This window comes from Saccoglossus kowalevskii, chromosome 2 (assembly GCF_978046115.1).
Source record: "Saccoglossus kowalevskii chromosome 2, keSacKowa6.1, whole genome shotgun sequence".
Classification (NCBI taxonomy): domain Eukaryota; kingdom Metazoa; phylum Hemichordata; class Enteropneusta; family Harrimaniidae; genus Saccoglossus; species Saccoglossus kowalevskii.
Window position 1 is genome coordinate 29,337,910 of NC_140642.1, and position 26,755 is coordinate 29,364,664.

Below are 26,755 nucleotides of genomic sequence, written 5' to 3' on the forward strand. Positions count from 1 at the left end.
GGAAAGGCAGCCCCTGATAGTCTAAAAAGCACAGCTTGCAGGGCACTGAACTCCCTTATCAACACACCAAAACAAGTCACCCATTCATTCACCTCATTCTTGCATGGCAAATAGTTTGGGTTATAAATACCAGACCCAAATACCAGCAGCCTGTGGTCAAGATCTCTATCTTTTCAGGATGTATATACAAATCAAACCTTCTTTGGTTAATCAAGTTACTGATAAATCCAATTATTGATTATTGAGTATTAATGTTTTAGCAGGACTTCAACTTCCCAGGGGCCCAACAACTTATCTATTTTGGCCTGGAAAACGTTTGCCTTCTCAACTCTCAACCATTAGACCCTTTTCCAAAAAAATTTATACTCTGGCTTCTACCAGTACCTTGGCTTATTGTGTTTTCACACAGAACAATTAATCCAGAACCCCAGAATTGAGTTAGTATTTGTTGATAAATTAACCTTATTAACCTGTGAAAGTCCCATTATGCTGACACACTAATAAGGCAAACTCTTTGAAGAAATACCGGTACATATGTACTAAGGTCCTATGGATTTAAGTTTGCAGAATTTTGTCAATGACATTAAGAGTAGATTTTAAGCAAATTATATTACTGGTATGTGTTTGTTTAAAAAAAATTTTGGCAGGCGACACTCTGCACAGGCACAGTGAATGTCATTGCTGTTTTTTTTTTTAAAATGATTTACTAATCAAACTAGTAGCTTCGCGGTGAGTGGCTTTCACGGTAAGTGGGTTTCGTATCTGGTGGGTTTCGCGGGCAGTAGGGCTTTGTCTCAGTAACTGGTTCTTTCATCCTTGTTGAGAATTAAAGTTTTATGTTTCTTTAACAACTGGCGATATTCTGGGAATACCATCCTGGCAGAAGTTCCAAAATAAGACCCATGCTCTGATAATGCTTCTAGTTTCAAAGAGCAATAAACATTACCATTATGATCTTATTGGTGTTGCAAAGGATAGTTGAATATTGTTTATTGAAATTAATAATAATCCCTATAACCGTTTTCCAGTATAGATAAATTGAAGTATGTAACAAACTGTATAAAAATGAAATAAAGGAATGTATATATATATATATATATATATATATATATATACATTTACATTATTACTAATGCAGTGCAATACAACTATTTATCTAAAATTCATCCCATCACAATGTTAGTCAATCTTGAATAAGTCCATAATTTCACAGTTTAATTTGAATTCTTGCACCACTGCAGACCACTTACACTTTCAGCTAATCAATACCAACCCTTGAGATTACTATTATTTGACAGGACATATAATTAGTGTTGACTTTCAATGAAGCTCATTTGTGAGAAATCTAATAATTACAGTTCAATCTGAAAAACCTCAAAATCAAATGTTTTTTGGCATAAGAAAGTGGTTAACACACTTAAGAACAAAATTTGAATTCACTTTGGGAGCAAACCTTGTTTACCTGACAGCATTTTGTTACAGCCCAAAAGCTTGAGACAGCAAAAATGACAGTGTAAATACATTCAGCTCAAGCTGACTTGAGCAGAGTTAGGCTCCAAAAACCCTTTGAGTTGAATACTGGCCTGAACATGGCCTTGAACGTCTGAACAAGAACTCCCGAGTCAAAAGCACTGTTCCAGCTCAGCTCTAACAAACCAGGATGAATTTCGGACCATGTTTGGCCATAGTCACATAAACACACATAAGATAACATCCTGTTACTTGGTAAGAGGAGCAACTGTTTGACTCCAATAAAATGCTACAGTGTAAAACCTAGCAAATAAAATCTCAAGATGGGTCACACTTTTCAGTGCCAAACTGACTCCAATAAAATGCTACAGTGTAAAACCTAGCAAATAAAATCTCAAGATGGGTCACACTTTTCAGTGCCAATGATGTCCACAATAATCTAACACTATAAAAGGGTTAATTATTCACTGGGTTTTAATTTTGCTTATTTCGCTGACTTGAAAATGTGCTAAAAGATAAAACCGTGAATTTAAAACCCAATGAATATGCCTGAAATGCTAAATCAGCGAAATTTAAACCCAGTGAAAATTAGTCGTTTTACAGTAACATAATTCCTGTCATGACACTGGTACTCATGTTTTAGGACTGTAACTAAAAGGTCACTGGATACATTTACTCAGACAGACAACACAAGTTGTATGGCTAAAATAAAATCTATTATAAAATTCCATGGGACTATCAACAGAAGATGTCTAACAGTTAAATATTCTTGAGGTCTAGCAGAGAAAAAACGAATTAATGACATAATCAACAACACAGGGGGTTGAAAACAACATATTGTGTTCACACATGCAAAATAAATTTTAAAACCGTTTTCTAGAATAACAAGTTCTAGGTAGTGTGATCTCTCAAAGTTGTACAGTAAAATGTCATCATCAGTGCAATTTTGCACTTAGTGTCATTTAAAAACGAAAATTAATATTTTAACATATTCTGTCCATTTTTACACAAATACCTGATCAAAAACACATTCCTTTTCTGCCCATGTCATCTCCCAGATTGAATAATAGACATTAAAATTCAGAATGGAGTTACCAGGCATCTTGTGGGTGAGTGGAAAGATAGGCTAATTAATTTCCAACTAATTAATTAAGAGTCCAGGGATGTGAAGCTTTCGACCTCTATGTTGTAAAAATACAAATAGTTCAGTAATTTCAAAGATGTAGGCTAAGAATATATAACTGATTATTATATGTAAATCAATGAATGTGAAGCTTCCCACTTGAACATATTGCAGCAACCCTTTCCTAAATGAACCAAACTTAAAATAACTACAGACAGACATGACAGACACAACCACCACCACCACTCCTACATGCACTCCTAAATGTGGCAGGGAGATTGAAAGTTAATATTTAGAATTTATGCATGGGTACATCAATACATTTTAAGAGAAGCAAACTTTTAATTGTTTTTACAGATGGACTGAGAAAAAAACTAAGCCAAAACTAAATTACAAAAATCATTTATAAAATACATGTATATTTGTAATACCCAATCTAACACTAACATCATTGGTATGACAGAAAACAGAATAAGTACTAGTACATAACAAGCAGCCTGTCGGCTAAGATAGCTCCGCTGTAATAAATGCACATGGCAATTAAAGAACAGAAGATATCATTAGAAAATGAACAAATCTGAGAGAGGTCCACATGTACTACCTATATGTATAATATATCAAAGCAATTGGACTTGCGGTTTTTAACAAGAAGTCGAAAATATCACTTTTTACCAAAAATGACAAAAATATTCACCAAAGTTAGAGAATTAAAGATATCATTACAAAATGAACAAATCTGAGAGAGGTCCACATGTAGTACCTATACATGTAATATCAAAGCAATTGCACTTGCGGTTTTTAACAAGAAGTCGAAAATATCACTTTTTACCAAAAATGACAAAAATATTCACCAAAATTAGAGAATTGAAGATATGATCATGAAATGAACAAATCTGAGAGCGGTCTACCCAAGGTACATATACACCAAGTATCAAAGCATTCAGGCTTGTAGTTTTCAAGAAGAAGTCGAAACAGTAAAACATTGACACGGACGACAGACGACGAACGCCGGACGGACAATCACTCATATGATAAGCTCCGCTCGACAAAGTCGACAGCGGAGCTAAAAAAGGAGGATTCCTCTCTGCAGGTTTAAAAGGAACAACTTCTGAAACCAAGCTCAAATTTTCTCAGACACAGCTTGAAACATTTAAAAGAATTCACAAACATTTTGTGTATTAATTTCACACAAAATGTAACATCCTGTAGAAATACAGTGCATAGCATAAACCTGTGGACAATATAAACATTTTATAAATGTACCAAACTAAATATCATTTGTCCAGGCTCATGTACAGAGATATGAAATACGAAACCAATCATCATAGACATGTATCTAAACATAAAGTTTGTATCAAATTTGAAAACCGACAAATCCTGTCCAAAATACTACATTTTCAGTTGGCCATCTTTGATCTGATTATTAGTACTGACATGAACATATATTCCAATATGTATGATGCATGTGCCAAATATGAATGAAAATGATTCATAAGCCTTGGAGATATAGTATGGACAAAAAGCAAGATGATCGCAAGTCGGCCATCTTTGATCTGATTATGAGACAAACTGACATGGACAAGTATTCCAATATGTATGATGTATGTGCCAAATATGATTGAAAATGGTCCCTAGGCCTTGGAGATATAATACATGTAGTATGGTCAAAAAGCAAGATGGCCACCAGTCGGTCATCTTTGATCTGATTGTAAAACAAATTGTCATGGACATGTATCCTAACATGTATAATATATGTATCAAATTTGAACAAAAAATGACAAAGAATGCATAAGATACCACATTTTCAAAAAACAAAATGGCTGCCAGTCAGCCGTCTTGGGTTGAATCAGTAGACCACTGCATGTGAATTTGTCCCAGATAAAGTACTAGGCACAGATTTGGTCCACATGGTTCTGAAATATGACTCTGAACAGACGGACGGAGACCAAATTATAAGTCCTCATTTCGAACTTTGTTCGAACAGAGACTAATATAATAATTGGCTCAAGTTCCACATCATCAACGCCCATAATGCATGCGCAAGCCTTCAAGTGACATAGCAACTGCGACCTCTCACTCATTCAAATTGATTGGATGATGTTAACTAGTTCATTAATATTAATTATAACTTGTGATGTTGCTGACATATCTTTTTTGGATTGGTCAATTTGAATTCCACCAGTCATTTTTATTTATAAAACGTTTATACATGTAACATCCCTAGCTTTGTGCTTTTCAGTGTATAACACAGGTTTGTAAATGAAAGCTACTTGTAATACCACACAGAGCATTTAAAAGTGTGTATTTGCATGCCTGGAGGGCGTTCCCCATCACACCCATGAATGATAAATATAACATACTATGATGGGAAATGTACATACTTGACAATATGAAGACCAAGATATCTGTTGTGGATTATGTTATTAATTTTGGTGCAGGTCATATCGAATTTAGGTCAATACCACCATGAAAATTTGAATACCACATCCATTAAAAGTGACCACTGGTAAAAAGGGGTCAATATAGAGTCAACAAAACTCGCATTTGTGTAAATTTGCCATTAACGAGATGCCATAGAAAGAAAAGATTTAATGATGGGAGGGTCAATGTTTATTTGAACTATTTAACAAGATAGCTCATGAAAGCTATGTAATATACTGATCTGAACTGAACTGAACTTCCACTTGAAAAACTAATTTTACCCACTTTTGCTATAATACTACATAGATTTTCCAACCTGTATACTAGTAGCTACTTCACAAACAGAGAGAAGAGAGTAATTATGTCAAAATTACATCAAATTTAGGAAGCAAATTGGTAACTATTGTAGTTTAATTATTATATTAGGAATTAATTGTGCGACAGTTTTGACATAAGGAAAGAAGAAGATAATTCACACCTTTAGCTTTTGAATGAAAAGTTACAGATACCTACACTGATTGCCAACAAGCAGCCTATCGGCTGAGATAGCTCCGCTGTTAGCAATGCACATTTCAATTAAAGAACTGAAGACATCATTAGAAAATGAACAATATGTATAGTATCAAAGCAATCGGACTTTAATACAGTTTTTTAACAAGAAGTCGAAAATATCACTTTTTACCAAAAATGACAAAAATATTCACCAAAATTAGAGAATTGAAGATATCAACATGAAATGAACAAACCTAAGAGAGGTCTACCCAAGGTACATATACACCAAGTATCAACGCATTCAGGCTTGTAGTTTTCAAGAAGAAGTCGAAAAAGTAAAACATTGACACGGACGACGACGACGGACAATCAGTCATATGATAAGCTCCACTCGACAAAGTCGACAGTGGAGGTAAAAAAAATAATCAAGCATCATCATCAGTTGTAATAAAGAGTTTGATATTTTTATGTGACCAGACCATATACCAGTTCCAGTCCTGTGTTGGGGTCACAAACTATGGTACCTACTGAACCCTACAAGCTGAGACATGTAGACAGTGGAAGAACTATTATTGTTGTAACCATTCAATCATGGTTGTTTTGTGATCTCAGCATTTTATACCATCATTCCTCCATTTATGAAAACAAACAGTGTCTATATTGATAATGACATGGTCAATTCATTGGCAGTGTGAGTCAAATCAACCCCCCCCCCCCCAAGGGCATCCTACTTTCAAATATACACAATAGGTGTACACGTAAACAATCACACAATACATTATTGATAGGTTACAATAAGGGCCACTGGAAAATTAAATATTGCTACAGAGCAAACTAGATACCAAGTATACCAAGGTAAAACATCTCAGTTACATTAAAGACTATAGTCTCTATATAGTCTTTGGTTACATGTTTATTATTACTGAAAAATAATCACTTTTTAAGTGTGAAAGAATGCTTTAGATGCAAGCCACAAATATTGCAGTAACAATAGCACTATGATAAAGAATAATTTAAAATAAATGCAACAAATGAATATTATCAATAGAAAGTGTGTTTATTTTGAACACTGCAGAAAAACGAAAAGAACACAACATTTGCAGCCCTTCTAACACCCTTGTATGATCCTAGTGATTGTGTCTCAAGATTACAAAATAATTGATAAGATCGCACAATAACATTTGTTGAGTAATATACAAAATAAACCAACAGAATACACAGAAAAAGTCCTTGGGTGAAGGGAAGCCAATAGTGTTTACAGAGTGTTAGTTGCAGGTACATATTTACTTCTTGGGGTCAATAGTGATTGATTTTATCCAGCAGACACTGCCCACTAGAATCAATACTAGTACAACACAAAATCTGACTTGCGACAACATACTATGATGCATCAGCCATTAAAATCAACTGTAAAATGAATATTTTTTAAATTCATTTTGGGTTTTAATTAAGTTTGTTCGAAAAGCATTTTTTCTAAGATATCTCAATTATAAATACATTGATAGTCTGGCATCAAATCTAAATTTATAACCAAAATAACAACAATTAAGTGATTAATCCACTAATCAGCTAATTTATTTGCATAATTTTGGCCAAAAAAAAAAAAAAACTCCAATAAGTAACTTTGCTAATAACAACATAGAAGAGGTGAAATTGTAGTCTTCCATCATACATATAGAAGCTAAAAATAAAGATACATGTAGCATCCTTCTTTCTACATCTGTCACACCCTTCCTATGATGCACACTCTAGACTGTTAACAAATCAGCAGAGTGCAGAAAACATTTCCTCAAGGTTTGAAACCCTTATTATTCATTGCTGGTCTACTGGTAAAAAATGACGAAAGTGACACTTTTTAAAATTTAATCTGATATGTTATGAAGTATGTATGCCAACTATAAATAAAACTTGTAGTAGCTCAGGACATAGAAAATAAAGCAAGGAAATAACAGAATTAACAGTAATAGTAAATACTATGTCAAATCAAAGTAAACGTATACTATGTGTGTGACTCGCGCTAACACTCGCATACAGCACATAATCGTCTCGCTTCACATCATGGCACATCTTCAACTTGATAATTGCAAATTACCAAAGTCATGGAGACCTGTCTGCCATATTGGATCAGAATGCAACATAAGCTAATGTACACCTGAAAATCATTTGTGGTACAATCATCATACCAAGTTTATAACCAATCCAATCATGCCTGAAAAACGGTTGTGAACTGATAACAAAATGGCAGCCTGTCGGCCATTTTCATCAACAGGATGGTTTTCAGACAAGGGCAACAGATGACAGCATTTTTACACAGTAAACATGTACATGTATATACAAAAAGTAAGCAGGATAGGAAGTGTTTATACCCCCTAGTGCATATGTAAAGCATCATGTTACTTTAAATCAAAAGTTGCCATGCAATCATGAAGAACAAATAGCACATCCCTTAGCGGGAATGTACAATTGGGAGGTGTAACTGCAAGTCAAAAGGTGATAACAAATTACTTTATCTCAGCAAACTGTAATATGATAAGGCATATCTACCAACACACAATGGTCATAGTTACAAAATTCCCACAAACTTGGTTGTTAAAAGCCATTGATGGGCTAACATTTCAGATATTACTGTATTTTTACAAGAATACTCTGATCAGACATTGCACCAATCTAGGGGTTCTGTGAGATACAGAGATTTAAAACCCAGATACACCATAAATATGCCTATAAACAGTAGGGATTATTTTCTTGCGCTGTGGTAAACAGCTCCAGCCAAGTCATTTATGTTGTGCCAAAGTGGATGTACATGTATGTGACAAAGAATATCACAGTGGTGATTGTACAGGTGTATGTAGTATTTATGAGAATAAATGTACAAGTTTAGATTTTGGTGGATAAAAGCCAAAAACACAAACGGAAAAAGGGGACACACTATGTCATGTGACATTGGGCACTGAATCAGGGTGCATCATCTAATCTTCACAAACATATGATACACCATGCAATAACTTGTATGACACTTTTCTCGGAAATATCTATATGTGACAGCTGTGATTAGTTAAATCATGGCCATGTGACAGTTACGGCAGATAAACTACTTGCATCGATATATGCCATAACCATCATGTGACCATGATTTCACTAGTCCATAATCATCTACCACTCACCAAGTACTGTTGTATACATTTGTATAGCATGAAATATCAATCAAAGAGAAAAAAATGTAATCTGTAAGCAGAAGTAATGTGATATTTAAACAAAAGCAAAAAAACTACCAATAAGACATATTATGTGTCGGGAAATAAAGCCGACACTGAATCTAGTTTTATCAATAATTATTGAACAGTGTGAAGTCTGACAATTTATACAGGGAATTATATACATCATATCAGCATTGAAACATTCAGCATACACAATGTAGCACTGAAGATAAAAATCCATTAATACTCTAGTGAATCCGAATTCATGTCAGGTGAAAGAAAGATTGGTACTTAAAGGTGAAGCTTGGTGGCATTGTTTTTATAATCAAGTTTATATTAATAAATTACAGAAGTTTTATGTGAAGATGGCTATTCAGAATCCCTACATACAATGTACATGTTCTGTTTATTTATTTATTCACAGAAACTGTAGCTCATATGGTAATTCCTCAAAATTTTGCTTTATATAAGGGTGCCATTTCGAAAAAATTCTTCCAGTATCTTATTTACTTATTCATAATCCATACCAACTGATATAAAAAATTTGAAAAATGTTGTTGTTTTTTTCAAATGATAGAGCATAGGAAGTCTGATTTTGTTGAGAAAAATTGCTTAGGTCAGAGACAATAACTACATATTAACAAGTAACCTGTAGAATACTGTGTGGGTAATATTTTTTATATTGATTTTTGTTGCATTTGCAGCAAATAGTTACCAAACAATGAGAAATCTATAGGATTGAATATACCCCACAGCTGGCTTCACATGCATTGTTCATAGTTCATATGGTGCTTACACCAGAATTTAATTACAGCACCTAGGCGATATGTGGTTACAGCTTAATGTTCGAGTAATCGCAAGAAATTGACATGACAATAGAAATTCATTAAAGACTGCCACTCCCATGCAATTAACAGCGAGTGAAATTCCTGGGATTGAAACATATATTTTGAAGTCACTGATGTAGGCAACGAATAACTGCAAGTTGACATAAAGACGAGGTAGTTTATTTAATCAGTGGTAAACTAGAGGCTGAAATTATAATTAATTTGTTTATTTCAATTTCTCCTGACGTCAAATAGAATACACTGGTGAAACACGGTAGTAACTGTGGGTGAAAGGATGTTTTGGGGTGTAGTTTACATTGTATATGGAGTGGTAGGGTCGGGTGTAATGTGTTCATTTCCAACTATTATGAAGTCACGTAGAATTTCACTTAATTTATTTTTGCTGACATGTTTTCAAGCATTACATGTGAATCTAATTTTCACTGCGCTGTGTCTCAATATAGTATGAGGGAAATGGCATATTCACTGGAATTTATTTCAGGGGAAAAATGTTTTCAGTGATAATGAAGTATTATGACAGATACCCTCCCCGTGGCTTTCATTGCGTATGGAAGTTATTTTCACGAGTGATGCGGTGTATCCTGCTGCCGTACATTCACGAGCGAAGCCACGGGGAGGGTGTGGGGTTCTGTTATTATACACATGTCCCATATTTGATTATTTCATATTAAAAAAAGAACGTGCAACAAACCGGGATAGAAATTTAGATCGGGAACCCAATTGCTCATTAATATGCTCCAAGACAGTGCTGCGACCTAGCAACGCTTGTCAGTGTAGAACGCGTGTCGCTGTACGTGTGAAAATAAAATAATCAGACGTCTAATTTAAGTCATTGTCCGAATAAATAACTCGTGGATGTTTAAGCGCGGTGGTCGTAGCACAACGCGTGTTCGAATTTCATGTAAATAAACAATGCATTTTACACGCGTTGTATACGTCGCTGTGAGTCCCATATCGAACAGGACGCGACACGACGACTGTTGCCCTTTAGTTGGGACCACGACAGAACCAGAACTTAAACTGGGCGACTACGATACACGGTTGATGTTGAAGTTAAAAGTTCCTCCACAGATCTGTGCATTGGCAAACATGCCGTGCAACTGCGGTGTTCCACTGACGGAATGACTTTCGTTGAAATCGGTCGTCGCTGACTCGTGAGCTGCACACTACAACCTCGTTTGTGATGTTGCTTGCTTGTCGTGGATAGACTGAGTCTTGGTTACCGGTTAAATTTTGCTAATTTGGCGTTGGTAATCTTTATTTCGAACTGAGTAGCGCCGCAACGTCGCCAGCAGAAACCTCATGGTATATCGATGTTGATGGTTGCGGCTCCATATTAATCGGAGATTTTACTGCGGGTCCAGGCAGCGGGTGGATCTTCCGAGAGCCCTTCAAGATTTATAAAACTCAGATTCCAGGTGGTCAACAAACATTAAGTTCTCCCAATCCTAGTATTCTATGTGATGTACATCTAACATGCCAAAAATGCTGGTGAACGATTTGAACCTGGCAAAAATACTTGAAATAGATACCAGGAAGGGGAGGGGGGTAAAAGAAAAGTTATATAACATTTTATTATTCAATAATTTATTAAAATACACAAGTTTGTCCAACTCCCTGTGATACAACACCTCAGACATAGCTCATTGTACTCGGCTGGAGTGTGGGCAAAAAGTTACTATTTGAATTTTTGATATCTTTTTTCATTAATGAGAAAGTTGACCCCGAAGTTAGAGTAACTGTTCAGCAGGAATGGCTTTTTAACTCTTCTGTGATTTTTTTTTGGCTTGACTGATTTTGTCACGGTTCATACTTGACAGGCAGGTCGTACCATCACTAATTGGAAAAACAATCCTGACCCACCGCTACCATGGCAACAGCCAAAGTCTTGTAATAGCAGTGCCCAAATGATCATGCCTTTTATTTTGGCTACGTTGCGCACTGGTAAGAGATCACCGGCGCCGACATTGTTACCACTGTCAACGGAATCCCAACGCAGCTTTGAACTTTGAATAAAATGTAAATGCTGCTTCCAATCTAGAAAATACTATCGCAAAACGATTGGAAATAATACATTTAACGGCTGAATACGTCCTAACAATAAAATAAAGTGACTTCTAATGACTGCCAAGTTATTTTGCAAACCTCGTATAAGGTGCCCGGTTTTAGTTATAAACAGACGTTAGCTTCACGTTCATGTCCCTTCCATGATAACAGCCGAAAACATATTGCTTGTTTTTTACCGGTTTTCATTGGCAACCGAAGTATTTTTATTTTGTAAACAAATTTTCGTCTGCTATTTTTATTCAGTTCAAATCGTTCAGCAACATTTTTGGCATATTAGGTGTACATCACATGGAATACTACGATTGAGAGAACTTGATGTATGTTGACTGATTTTTTATCATAGTACGAAGTACCAGGAAGTTACTCAGTTCCAAATAAAGATTACCAACGTCAAATGAGCAACATTTGACTGGTAATCAAGATTCATGTAATCCATGGCTAACAAGCAACATCACAAGCGAAGTTGTAGCATGCAGTAAGTCATCCCGTCAGTGGAGTACCGCAGTAACACGGCATGTTTGCCATCAGCATTGTATTCAAACGAATCACGTGGTGTGCCGTTCTCGTTCAAACCCGGGATTCGATCAATAGGGGAGTCCCATTAAAAAAACACATTGCAAATCATGCAAGTTCAACATTTTCAAACCAATATACTAAAACAGAAATGCTCAGAGATGTAAATGAAGGATAGATATTACTTTTCACTATACACATCTCTGTTGATACTATTCCTCACATATTCGACTCCCAATTACTCCTGCGTAAAATGGACTAGCCTCTTCATGTTGACATTCAGACTAAAATCACGTGACAGGCTGTTAAAATTGGCTGTTGCATACTCTTTCGCCGGTCTGGAAAATGTGTTTAATTAACTCACATTCAAGCAACAATGCAGATTTCCCAGTGGGAGTGAGACTATTCAAACTCTGCCACTAAAAAATAGGGGTGTTTTCAGCAAAAAACGAATAACCCTGGAATACACACAATATACTGAATTTCGGAACAAATCGTGCATTACTTACAGCAGCAGAATACCACAGAAATATCAGACGAAACATGAAAACACTATATATTGTATTTCAGCCTGAACCCTCTATATTGCAATTCAAGGAATTAACCCCATATGTGCATCCATTTCCCACCTTGGTATCACCCACCCCTGAAAACAAACTCTTAATACCACGCTGAAGCGTTTGGTAATAAACTTTTCATCATCAGACTTTCTCGTCCAAATTATTCTGCACTTTTTCTTATATTCCACAATATTTCTGGAAATGAACCTTAAATTAAATTTAAATTTTCAGTTTAACTTTTTTTGTTCTAATTTTCTGAACAAAAGTGCAGACTTTAAAAAGGACTATTGTGTGAATTTGTGATAAAAAGAGGGAATTGTTGGTGAAAAGGTTAATGTGTCGTTTTAAAGTTCTATAGTTGTCAAAACTTTGTTGAAAGCTCTTTAAATTTTGAGTAACTTGGCTAAAATCAGAAAGCGTGATCAAAACCTGGCGTATTAATCGACTAAATTATTATTTGTCTTCATTACAATAAATTCTATCATGCATTATTATTTGAATTCTATTTCAAGAGCATGCAACTGACACCACTATATTGTCCAGAACACCAAAACAGCAACAATGACCAGCTGAGTTGCTGACTAGTTTTGCTATGTACGCCTGGAGACTGTTACACTATTAGAACATGGAGGTATTAAAACAAGTTGGGTAAAACCATGGAGGTATAAACAATATATATCCTCCTCGGCGAAACCAACCTTAACAGAAGACGTCAAACTAATAGCGGGGGACTCAAACATGTCAAATATGAATAAAAGACAAAGATGCAATTGCCTTTCAATTTATTTCATTCAACCTAATGAATTCTTATACAATAAATGGCAGAGTTATTTCAAACAAAATTTATGTACTTCCATAGTCTGAAATTTCAAGACACAGTCACGGGTCACATTTAGCAGAACGACACAACCTCATAAAAATGGTTTGAATTTAACCAGTTTTAATCATGTACAATCTTGAGACCATATTGCAAACAACTCAGCAATTTTGCTGGGAATGTTTTGGTGTTTGGAACAAATGGCAGTGACAGTAAACACAACTAGCATAGCATAGGTAATTGTTTGATGTTCACTTGGATGGATTGATAACACAAGTGAAATAGTGGTTCTATAAACTCAAAATGGAGGGATACAATTTAATGGTTATGTTTCACATTATTAAATATTGATTTTGTTATATAGTGAGTTCATCTTTGATCTTTGAACAGAGAATCTCTAATGCGATTCAGTGACTTGATGACACTCTAAGATGCTGAAAACTTAATTACAACCGAAGCAATGAAATTGTTCAGAGATGTTCGGCTAATGGCAAGTTCAATATCTTGCAAATTCTATAGCTTCTGCATTCATTACAGCATAACAAATTGTAAATTTAAAAAATAACACAATGGAAACCACTGACCATGTTACATCAAGAATGGTAGGAAATGGTGGCTACATTATATTAAAATTTAAGTGTCCATCATTCAATATACATGTAGTATATTCACAACGTTTTTCAAAACATTTTAATATTTTATGATAAGAACGGATCTAAACTAACCCCACCTAGTTCAAACGAGATTCATTTCTGAAAATGAAACTATTTACTGAGATGAAAGTGATCTGTTACAGAAAAATGTAAACATGGGATTATGCACGTATGCATAAAAGATACATGTACATGTACAATATTGCTGGATTGTGCGAGTATACATTCTGTACTACATTTTCGTAATAACATTAATAGCTATGGTACTTTTTTAACCAATTCAAATGAATTTTCACATTTCTGCAGTTTTATAATCAGTGAATTGGTTTGTATAAGGCCATGAGCACATTTCTTAGTTTTCAATAATACAGCAATGAGAATAGTTTCTTCCTTAATGAAGGAAATGTTAAACCTGGTCAAATCTGAATATCAACACCATCTGATACGAATATCAAAGTTGTCAGATGCAGCTTTCCATCAACTGCCCTTTCCCCGTAAGTTCAGTTAAATCAGTATATTATTAATCATTTGAAACACAGTAAATGTCACAAAGACGTGCATATTTTTTTTTATATAAAATTTTGATTATAATATTTTATAAATTTGAAATGATGATTGAAAACAACTTGACCAACCACAATACCTTAGATGATACATTTGTACATACCATCTGTATATCTTTGGTGTGCCAAATGATTAATGAAATCTTGTAAAGACGTGTGGGTAATATAGGCATTTCCAAATGGCTTTAGTAGCCAATAAAAGTGTTTTCTTTTGATTTGAATGAAACTCAAGGGTCTTATAGGGTAAATGTTTTATTAATTTCCATAAAGACATTATCCATACCTTCAAAAAGTTCACTGTATCAATATCAAATATTAATTTTAATAATGGATCAGTGAATCTCATTTACTTGTCAGTGACACCCAACCAACCCCCCAACCCCCCCCCCCCCACTGCCCATGTTCGCCAATCACTTGCAGCGACCCCATCCCCAGCATAGCCATACATGTATTAAACAAGTAATTATTATATACATGTGCCACATTAATGTGTACCATATGTCCTTTCCTATAACTGACCTGTACTGTGCCAAGTACTCTGTGGTCTAATACCATGAGAACAGTTTCCTCTTGCAAGGTTTAGTGATACTGTATTTCCTGCGAGATCAATTGAAAAAACACAGACCAGTAGTAAATTTTTCCTAGCCTAACCATACACAAGAATACTACTTTCAAATACTGCTTTTGTTCTTAGAAGTACATTTGCAATAGAAGCTTGCATAAAATTACATATATTGTTATTACTTATTTTGATAACAGAGCCAATAGAGCAAATAAAGTAATGGTTCAAGGATGCTAATGTTAGGTCTCATCATAAAATCCATCCAGATCATGTTTTAAGATCATTACTGGTTAGATCAGTCGCAATGTGTCAGATGCATATACACTGCAATATAGTTACAAAAATAGGCCTAGAATGCATCACATTAGAAGTTCTGTTAGAAGCTTATGTTCATTTCTGTTGGCATTTTAAGCACAGCCAACTTGCACAGTAGTTTTGTAAATGCAGAACGTTTAAACAATCATTACCACTTTTAATTGAGCCTTACTTTCTATACACCTTAAACCAAACAACCTCTTTTAGGGTCCATGCCTAAACCCCTTAATTTTCTAGGAATTTTCACGATATTTTTATGCCGTATTCCAGAAAATTGTTCAACGCTACTAAATTTACACTAAGCTTCAATGCAATGTTGCAACACCCACTCACTCACTGCTGTCTCACATTTTTTAAAACATTATAGCACTTAAATGCAAAAAAAAAAAAAAAATATTTAAATCATCAGCAGCTGCTCCGGCTTCTTCAATTTTTTGTTGCTATCAAGTAATCAACTCAGGCTGATATTATCCAGCAACAGAAAGTAGAATCAAGTGATCGCCCACGCTGTCTGATAGCCCATTAACAGTTCAGTTGAAGAACAACTGTGAGATGAAACCCCATGAACACAGTAGATATGACATGCCACATCTTATAATTGTATTTCATTTTTAGCAATATATTGTTACAATATGAGTTATTACATTATTTTTTTAATTATATATTACTAAACCTAACCAAATTCATAACCAGATATTATGATATTGGTCCTGTCATTTATTGACATTTTTGCAATGTATCAAAAAGTAATTTACAATAATAATTGCATATTTGATTTATACTACTGCACCAAATTAAGTACAGCTATCTAGGTTTCAGCTTCTTGGTAACCACAGACCTATTGTACAAGTATACAGTGAACTTTCTATTTCACATACTTCAATACCCACTGAAACACTATACTCTTGTTGGAGCAAGGGAATACAACTGTTCCCTCCTTGTTGAAAGTATGGGGTATCAAAAAAAGAGTTGTTACAGTAACGATTTCTCAGTTTCTGACCGGTCAGAAAGGAAGTACACAATAAATACACTAGAATATTTGAGTGTAATAGTGGAGGGAGGGGATAGCAGCAATTGAAATGAGGGCTAATTTACATACATGTATCGTATATGCTAATTTACCATATGTTGTTATAGACAACTGTTAAAATTACTACTATAGCATAAAATCATGAGCAGATATTGCTAGGATGACCGATTACCCTACAAAGACAGATAGAAACATGCAACTACTGTCATGACAACTAAATTGCACAGCTGTTTTGATAAATACCCAAATAAAATTTGAGACGAAATATTATACACTGTTGATAATTTGATAATGGTAATTGATAATTTGTGGGAGTTTACAGGGAGTAAAGAACCCCAGTGAAATTTTCACTGCTATAAAATTTGGTGATTTTCCGAAGTTTTCTGAAAATAGATTCTCCTACAAAATTAATGCAGTGTACAGTATTCTAGGGGATTAAAAATCAAGCGTTGAACATACATGTTAGCTATAGACATATAGTATTTTCCCATCACAGTACACACTACCGGTACACACCACCATGATGCCGTAGGTGACATACACACCAAGATGTTACACAGTACAAACATATATACGACAGTGACTGATGATTTATGCTATTATTATTAAACTTTATGTCCAAAATGGCCACTAGTTAGTCACATTTTTTTAAAATCACAAACGAAATTGACATGCTATGTTTGATACCATGTAGCCAAGCATAAAAGAAATGGATCAATTGATGTCTGGGCAATGGTGCAAAATGCATGCAAGGCCTGATGGAACCGAAATTAATAGACCAATCATATTCTTAGGGGAACTACAATGCATCTGAATAACAAGATAAAATGAGCTAAAACTGGTGGTGAATAATCACACGATACAGTCAATCTATTACTGAAGTTGAAGTACCAGGTATACAGTGTATGTACATGTATTTTAATCTTAGGGATCCAGAGATTACACAGTACCGGTATTTGAACAAAAACAATGAGTTAACAGATGCAAACTCCTTGCAGAAGACTAGTGCATTCACTCTACTTAAACATGGTTACTAGTAATTTTTTACACAATATTTAAACTTGTGGAGTCACAATGACCACCACCCCTTACAAGTACAACACAAACCTCGCCCAGTGATTTGTTAATCTTAATAATGTATTGCAAAACATTTCTTCCTCCTTATTTGGATATATCGCACACTGTAATCAAGTGGATGTGCTACCGCACTTTCCTCTATTAGTAGCGCATACATAAATGACAGAGGTGTGTATATAGTCACAATAAGTTATGTTTTGATGACCCAGCAATTGTTGGCTGAAAATATTAATTACTATACTCCCCCCCCCCCCCTCTCATAAGCCCCTCTCATGGGTATAAGCCCTTATTTCTTGACATTTATTGAATTGAAGGAATCCCTGGCTTTTGCTGTAAATAAGATCGTGAAACTCATTAACATATTCCTGGCTGCAAATGTGTTTTTATTTGATTTTTCTTACTTGGATATCTTGACAGAATGTAGCATGTCATGCAGACAAATACAAAATAAAATTTTGTAATTTTTCAATAGTAATAATGTTATTGTGAAACATACTATTTTGACTTGAATAACAAAGTATTTGCATCAGAAACCAGCACTCCCATTAGGCTAGCAGATCACTGTACATCAATATGACACAACATTCTGATTGGTTGATAACAGACTTGAGCTGTCAGGTCACAGGACATTCTTTCAGGTCAAATTGTGCAGAAAATTGGCAGAAATTGCTTTGCACCTAGAGTTTGTGTACGATTGAGAACATACATGTACCACACTAAGATAATGATGAAGATGTTGACTTGACTGTTTACCCACAGACCCTAATAAATTTTACACTGAAATTCACAAAATATGTAAATAATATAATAAAATGTATGCCAAACACATAATATTTCCCCTAATTCTGTGTCATTTATAATTTGAATAATTTTTCAAGGGGTTAACAATGTTAAACAGAAAAATCCTCATCTTTTCTGAGGTGGTCCTCGGGTATCCCTTTACTTTCCTTGATTTTACATGTTGAGGCCTATGACCTGGTAAGGACGGTAAAACAGTTTTTTTCTTCTTTTTGCTAACAATGTTACTACCCATTCTACATTCTGCATTAAGTATTTAAAGTGCAATAAACTTTTAGGTTAAAAAAACAAACGAGTTATTTAAACACAGTATACCAGTTCATGGCCATCAATTGACATTTACCTTGAATATTGATATTTATAAGTGACATAAATGAATTTGCATACAAATCATTTTCACAGTGAAATAAACAAATCCATAACAGCACAACATGATATTAAACACTAGGTACCTTTTGAAATCTGGAATGCAATCATGTTTTTCTATGGACACAATATTTTGATTTTTCTGTCCTAGTTGTTTTGCAGTTAACTAAAAAATAAAAATCTGTCAATTTTGATATTATTAATTTTATATAGTCTAAATACGTATCATCAAACAGATTGACATGGTTAAATGGCTAATATGATGGTTAAATGCATATCATTTATGATGTAGTTAAGTCAGTGCAAGATTAAATGAAATTAATAATAGTTAACATTGGAAACAGTGTTACAATGTTGAACAATGCTGATTTTCATTTCATTTCACCTACCAATGTGCTGTACATTTGTAATTTAACCCTTATCCTACCGTCAGCCCATGTACTTTTACATTGACTTGACCAGATAATTACAATTATTATTTGACAAGATGTTTATGGACTCTGTCATGCAGTATTTTAAGGTTATTACAAATATGGTATATGAAGATTAAAACAAAAAACTAAAGTAGTGCAGTGATGTTGACTGGAAAGTACAGGAGGTCAAGGCAGCAGCAACATATATACATGTACATGTATGTATCTGCTACATACTATGATTTAAGTTTAAATTTCATGGGGTGACCTGGATCTGAACAAGCATCCAATAATCTTCTTTAGGTGTTCACCGTTTTATCCAAAATGTCAATCTTGTAAACACGAGCCAGTTTCTATTGTGTTCTTGAGTGACAGACAATAATAAAACGATACTATACATATTGTGTATCAGATACACAGACTATATTTAGCTCATTATGTGACAAATTTTAATCATATATCAGAGTTGATTAAGCGTCTACCAAATAGACACTGTTTTGTTCACATTACAAATTGTCAGTGCTGCACTGAATAAGGACTAAGATTGAAAAACACACACGTTATTGTATGACATTCTTGGCACCATATTTTCTGCATTTCACCTCACCTATATATTCGTGATGGTGTACGTACTATTGCAACAAGACAACTTGCACTCCTGAAATCAGGTTCTACATAAAAAAATTGACAAAATTTTTGTCACTTGTAAAGTAGATTCCTAAATTAGCCAAATAATAGAATACTGAATTTGTTTCCATGGATTTTATTCTCGATTGTGTTAAGCTCCAAAATGGCTATTATATAATCCACATCCAAATCAGTGGCATCACTGCACAAGCTCATACAACTTGCAACTGCGATTTGAAAATTTTCGTACATGGCGTGGTTGATTTCAGTGTTGGTTGGTGGTCTTTTTTTGTTACGATTCATGCTGGTTCGAATTTTGCGAACAAAAATTTATCTTTTCCATAGGATAGACATTTTTTAACTTTTTGTTCATAGTATATGTACTCCACCAATCAGGGTAAAATTTAAGTTAACATGCTTCTCTACAATACAAGGTAGTGTGTGCAAAAGAAGATTAGAAAATACTATGGTTTAATAGTGAAAATGAATTGATAAAATATTTCAATGGAATACACAAGATAACGAATTAATCCCAAAGTGCAGAAAAATCAATATGACCATAAGTGTATAAGCTTCATTTGTTGTTTACAACTGCTACTGATAGTTCCCAAAAAATACATGTTTATATTTGGGAGCGCAGCTACTGAATAAGGCAGTGTTGGGTAATGAGTTTGTGCAAACCCCAAGTATAGAGAATCCTGTTTCCACTATTTTTACTGGTTTGTTTATTTTTGTTAAAAGACCCAGGTGAAACAAAACTCTGAATCTCCCCCTGTAGTGAAATCTCACAATTTGATTTTTTAATGAAATTATCTCAACTCTATTTCAGAGGTACTGTATTCACTTTATTAGAAGCGCATATCCATCTAAATTTGTTGTAAACTGAATCATTAAAAGATTAATGGTACTTATTTTGACTACGGAAATACATCTATAATTTGCATAAGAGCATGTGCTACAAATACAGCAAACACAATAATGCAGATACAAAATAATTAATTTTATTAACCAGACCTAACCATGTCGAAAATCTGGCATTTTATACATTACATTTAAAATCTGATGTACAATCCAAATCACAATCCTTAGTGATTCACCCTGAAGGTGTTTGGGGGACATTTGACATTTAGAAGTTGTTTGGTCATTTATAAATTGTCTTATTCACTAACCAAAAGTAATCTAACATTTGTACAAGTCAACCTCAAAGTATATATTACAATAATATGCATGGCAGACATTTTGGATGTGACAGTATACATGTGTAGAGTGTGAGGAACATGTTTGTTCGAACATGTGACGTACCCTTAAGTATATAGAAATGATGCATAGTGTATTATTAGATTTTGGAAATGCGAATAATCTTTAAAATTGGAGTCAATTTTGTTTCAATGATAGATATGACACTGTATTATGTGATCTTTGTATTACCGGTACAATATATTTCTAAGATCCAGACACTTTATTAGTTTAGACATTATGACTTTGTCAAAAAACAAATCTACAAAATTACTGAATACTGAATTTGTTCTATTAGTAAACACAAGCGTTTGTGTAAAAAAAAGTGTTTTTATGGTCAAAGTCTTATATTAAGAATTCAATATGCAACAAATGTAACTATTAGTTTGAATATGCTTCAATTGGAAATTCACTGCTAATAAAGTAGATATGGTAATGTCCTAGTATAAAAATTTTGTGTTTGTAACTTCAACAAACTCAGAGCCGAAGTCAATCCCAGGCACCATCCACAAAATAGTTCTATTAGTAGTCTGTTTTTTTCCCCAACTGTTAAAAACTAGAAGCAATGTCACATTTTGACTGTTGGTCCGAAATTAAGATTGAATTCAGCAAAAATTACAGAAAATGTGAACAAAATTACCCCATATTGAGAGAGAACAAAATTTGAAGCTCAAAGAATAAAATGGACATAATATGGTGAAATATAACAGGTGAAATATAACAGGTACCACAACCCAGGACAAATTAGGGATGCTAGTGACATTGGTCGAAAAACTACAAGAAAATAGCATGTATCTATGTGTAACTTGGACCTGAAAATGCATTTCTAAGCATAAAATATTTTTTTAAAGTGAAAAAATGCATTTCAAACTCAGTCTATGGCAACTTTATTTTCGTGTATTATAAAACGAGGCTCCTCATTAGCTTCTTATTTGCATACAGAAATTCCCCTTGTGACGTCAGAAGTGTTGAGTTAGATGCCTTTCTGGCGTAGCTGGTCACCGCAAGTTTGGACACTGTTGCTGAACCCAGGCACTGGACAACATTCGAGTTGGTAAAAAGTTAGAAAGAACTACAACGGGGCTGTGGTCTGGACTACACAATTACTTACACGGTAGTCTGTCGAAGTATCAACTTCTATTTCCACGGGGCTCTCTATGCCTAAGTCGATCATCGCCAAGTTTGTCAAAATTGATTTTGACGCCTTAGAATTTTCTCGTTATTTAGCATTACTAGGCATGTCCCTAAACTGTTTTATTTCATCGATTGTCTAAGTAAAAAAAAACATTCAAAATTAAAATAAAAAGAGAACATATTTCGACATTCTAAACATTTAACTATAGTGATCAATAAAATATAGAAATAATTTTAAAAAAAAAATCACAGTCACTAAATAAACAACAGTCGCATGAAAATGAATTGACATTTTGTTGCAACGCTGGGTCACAACGAGGACGAGTGCATGAATGGGGGCGTTTGATTGGATAAAAAAAGATAAGTGAGAGCAACACATATACAAATTCAGAATGGATTACAGTTAGCGTGATTGTCATAATTATGACATCATATTAAAAATTTACTTAGTCGAAACACATGGACAGCCCAAGCCCAGGTTCTTATTCCATAAATTATTCGGCAGATCAAGCTGCAAGTAGAGGTAACAGAGGTGTGATTTCCACATTCAACACCAATCAAAGAGCAATTTCAGAAACTTTTAGCCTGCGAAAATCGAAACACTTAGCAGTGTGTAAGTGATGCATAATTTCCTGTTTGTCCGACGCTTCGTTTTCGCATCACTAACAAAATTATTCCTACCTCTTACAGGTTTAAGTTCTCTTTAAAACCTGGTAGTTGTTCTTTCATGAACGAGGACAGTTTTTCGAAAAAAGAATCTGAGGTAAAGTGGACATCACGGCTTAAGGAGAAGATCCATTACAACTTTTTCTCATTGCTTTCATGGCTTTTGTCCACTGATGTCGCACCTTCTGACCGATTGGAAAGCTGTGAATACTTACACTACGACTATACCTACCCATCACTCCACATGTCCACAACAAAACGTTTTATCATCATAAATGCTTGTTGTGAAAACAACCTTAAAAATTTCTCAGTCTCTCCCCCCCCCCAAAAAAAAATTGCCCAAAAATGTATATCGTTTATAAGTACATTGAATGACGCAGTGTTATAAAAGTACGACTCAACAGTATGACTTCCTCTCATATTTTGGCATTTAATGGCGCACTTCGGCAAGAGTTGGAAATTCGGAAACAGTCGACAGTTTCAAGATAGATAGGCGTGGCTACAGCACGAGAAATATTTCAAATTTACTTGGATACGAGTAATCATTTTCAACAACAAAATCGATAACTGTCCATTTCAGTGCGACAGAGATCTAAAATAGGAAACATGTGAGGGGGCACTTCACAGGCAACAATTGTCCTTGCCAGACAATTGAAATTGTTTTCATTAAAATCAATTGAAATTTGTTCTATACATCATGAAAATGCATGGATTTGTATCCAATGCAATTTGTAACTTTATGATTGACAACATCGAACACACTTTGTCACATAAAGGAAATCATTCAAAGAAAACACTACTTAGTCAAGTTCCTTCCCTTTTGTTATTTAACTGTGTCATAAATGAGTGACCTAGCAGCTGAGAATGTGGCCAAAGGGCGTGTCAATAAATATTCTATGCTTGCTCTGTCAGTCTGCAGACCACCAATGACCTGAGGTCAGTTGGACATTTCTGTATGTTTTGACATTTTATCTAAGAACCAGGAAATACCCATGGATTTTGTTAATGATCAATACCATGAGAAATATGGTATTTCCTGGTGAAAGAGAATATGGCCTGTGCATAGTTACAATGTCATACGTGAATATCCGTGAAATTGTTCACCGGATGTCGAAACCCATAACATATCGAATAGTAGGCAATGCAACGCAATGGATATCCCGCCACAACACATTACTTTAGTATTATTTACACACGCCCTTATTTTTTTGACATTTTCAGAGCGACGTACGTGTTTTTTTAATATTTAAATCATTTTATGACAACAGAAGAAACACCGACTTACCAGGGTCATTAGCTTGTTGTTCAAGTAATTTAAGTTCTTGCGAATCGGAGACTGTTTGTTCCAGGACAAATGACAGAAACCGTGCCTGTGTAGCTGAAAGGCGACTGAGTAATGAATAAAGGGCGACGGTTTGCTCACAGTCCGACCATTCCTTGAACCAACCAGACAGCATTCGTACCTGATCGCGGAAAGCGTTCGACGGTTTCATGTTTTTCAAAATGTTGTAACAAATCTACTAAAATTCCATAGATGTATTCACAGAAATACAAATGTACAGAAGCCTAACACCGTGGAGTGAGTACGTGTGTATTTTGCACGTATTTTGGACAGTGTTGTGTTTATCGAGTGTATTTACATGCAGAACGAAAATTTCAAAACAAAGACACGTTTTGGCGAGCGTTTTGACCTGCAAATGACACGATAACAAACTTTTCAGCTTATGAAATATTAACAGGCGCCATAATGAGAAAAACGGCTTTGAATATAGCGGATACGTTTTTTGAAAACAATTAGACAAGAGTCGATAATTACGACCGAGCTACAGTGTCATCAAAACAGACAACCTGAATGCGAAAATAGACCATTGTTGTATTCGGTGAGCAGTAGAGGTTAGTCGACAACACAGAGCTTCCTCGTTTCTTGTTTACGAACAGATTTCGGGATGAATTAAAGAAACTGCGGCGAAACGATACGTATTTCCAGTCAACAAAAATACAGCTATTACTGATAGAAGAAATCCATCGCCCTCGGGCCAACAGAATATCGCGTTGGTGCGATGCAACTGAGTGAATCACGTTCGGTCCTCCGACGCGGGGGTTGCCGATAGACACAAACCAAAGCTTTCAGGAAACGAAGGAGATAAGGACGAAATTGTCACTCGTTATTCACAAACTTCACATTCTTAGCATATTCACTGTGTTCCTTGATATATAGTCCTCTTGTCTTGATTAAATTGGTGGACACTGTCAACAGAAAGAATGAAAATATCCGTGTTTTCGACGAGTGTGGTTCTGTTTGGCGCACAGCGCTCTCCCATAGGACCACGTTTATGATAATGTGGCGATTAGTATTCTGTGATACGTCACACAAGCAGGGTCAGCAAAGCTGGGAAAATACAGTCTCTTCGCCATGTCTCATGATAGACGTTTAGGTTTTAGGTTTCAACGACCATTTTCTCCTCAACACTTTCAAAATATCATTTATTGTCCACAATTGTGCCTTTATTATATGTGAAAAAAATGTGAAGGTTGCAAATAAGTCAATGTAAACAAACTTTGTCTTCTGTTGACTGTCACGGAGTCATGATGCCATGTTGTATTTTAGTTCATGACTCGATGACGTTATTAAATGACTAAATATGCAGATCTTGTCACAGTTAAAACAATCTATCTAAAGTTTTAGTACGTTATTATTATTTGTACAGCTGAAAATAAGTAAAACTATTAACAACATCGGTAAAATTAATTGATCATCACAATCTACCGGACTGTGAATCTACATATAGTATTCAACGTGTTGTTTATTTTATTTATGAACGTATGCCCCGGGCGTATGATTTTTTATTGACTGCAAATAGAAGTACTAGTGAGAATATATTTATATATCCTAATCTTGAAAAAAAAACATGTGTGCGATTAACCATGGAGGTAATAAGAAAGGAGACACAGTACTACGCTGTCTAAATTCTGGCACCGTGATGAAAAAAAGCCCCGTGAAAATTAAATGAGTTGGTGTAATGGTTGAGTCCGGAAACCACCTATATATAACATAGGTAAAATGTTTTCGGTTTTATTGTCTTATTACGTCAGTCGGTGGGTGTCTTTGCCCGTCGTCTTGCTAACCTAGACCCAGTCATGTAGTTATATTTATTAAACTCAAAAGTTGGAAATGGCTATTGAAACCCTGAAATCAAACCAGTAGTAGTAAAGTACGTGATATTAAGTTGTTCAGTTTTGTACGTTGTTACTATTCCTTCATTTATAACATATATTTTGAGTCAGGCACTTCCTTAACTGAGCCTTTCGATATGGATATTACTGGTATCCCCTTTTTTACTTCCGAATGTCTTACCATCGGAAATGCAGCACATTTTTTTTATCACATTTTTTTTATTTATCTCTGTCACTAGAGGGCGTTTGTGTTCGCCATGATAAAGCAGAGTACTACATCGATATACAGTGCAAATTTTAAGACAGTGCTATGATCTCAGATGTGGTGATAAATTGTAATTAACTAGCATCTTGGCTAACATTTCGTGTGCGCAAAATGAAATGCGTACAGAGTTTCTAGTATTTATAATTACAACTGTCTTGGCTGCAGTGATAGTTATGAGAAATATATGAATCTAAGTTTTCTTAGTGCAAACAAAAAAGTAAACAAACTGTAAATACCGTAGTATTGTCATCTCAACAGCGAGAACAATGCACAACTGAAAATGGACAATGGATCTCACTGTTCACTCATGATGTTGATTCAACTTCCTGTAAAATGTGTTATCAATACGAAGTTCTAGTTTGGTATTA

The 26,755-nt window shown here is 34.8% G+C and overlaps 1 protein-coding gene across 1 annotated transcript in view; it reads right to left on the minus strand.

Annotated features, from left to right (window-relative positions):
• LOC100368227 (protein Smaug homolog 1-like) overlaps positions 1–25,270 on the minus strand; it is a 72,807-nt gene extending 47,537 nt beyond the window's left edge. Inside the window, exon 1 of the mRNA XM_006816992.3 lies at positions 24,234–25,270. Within this exon, the coding sequence (XP_006817055.1) occupies positions 24,234–24,441 (208 nt within the window). The 5' untranslated portion in view covers positions 24,442–25,270. The remainder of the gene's footprint in view (positions 1–24,233) is intronic.
• Positions 25,271–26,755: the final 1,485 nt, after the last annotated feature.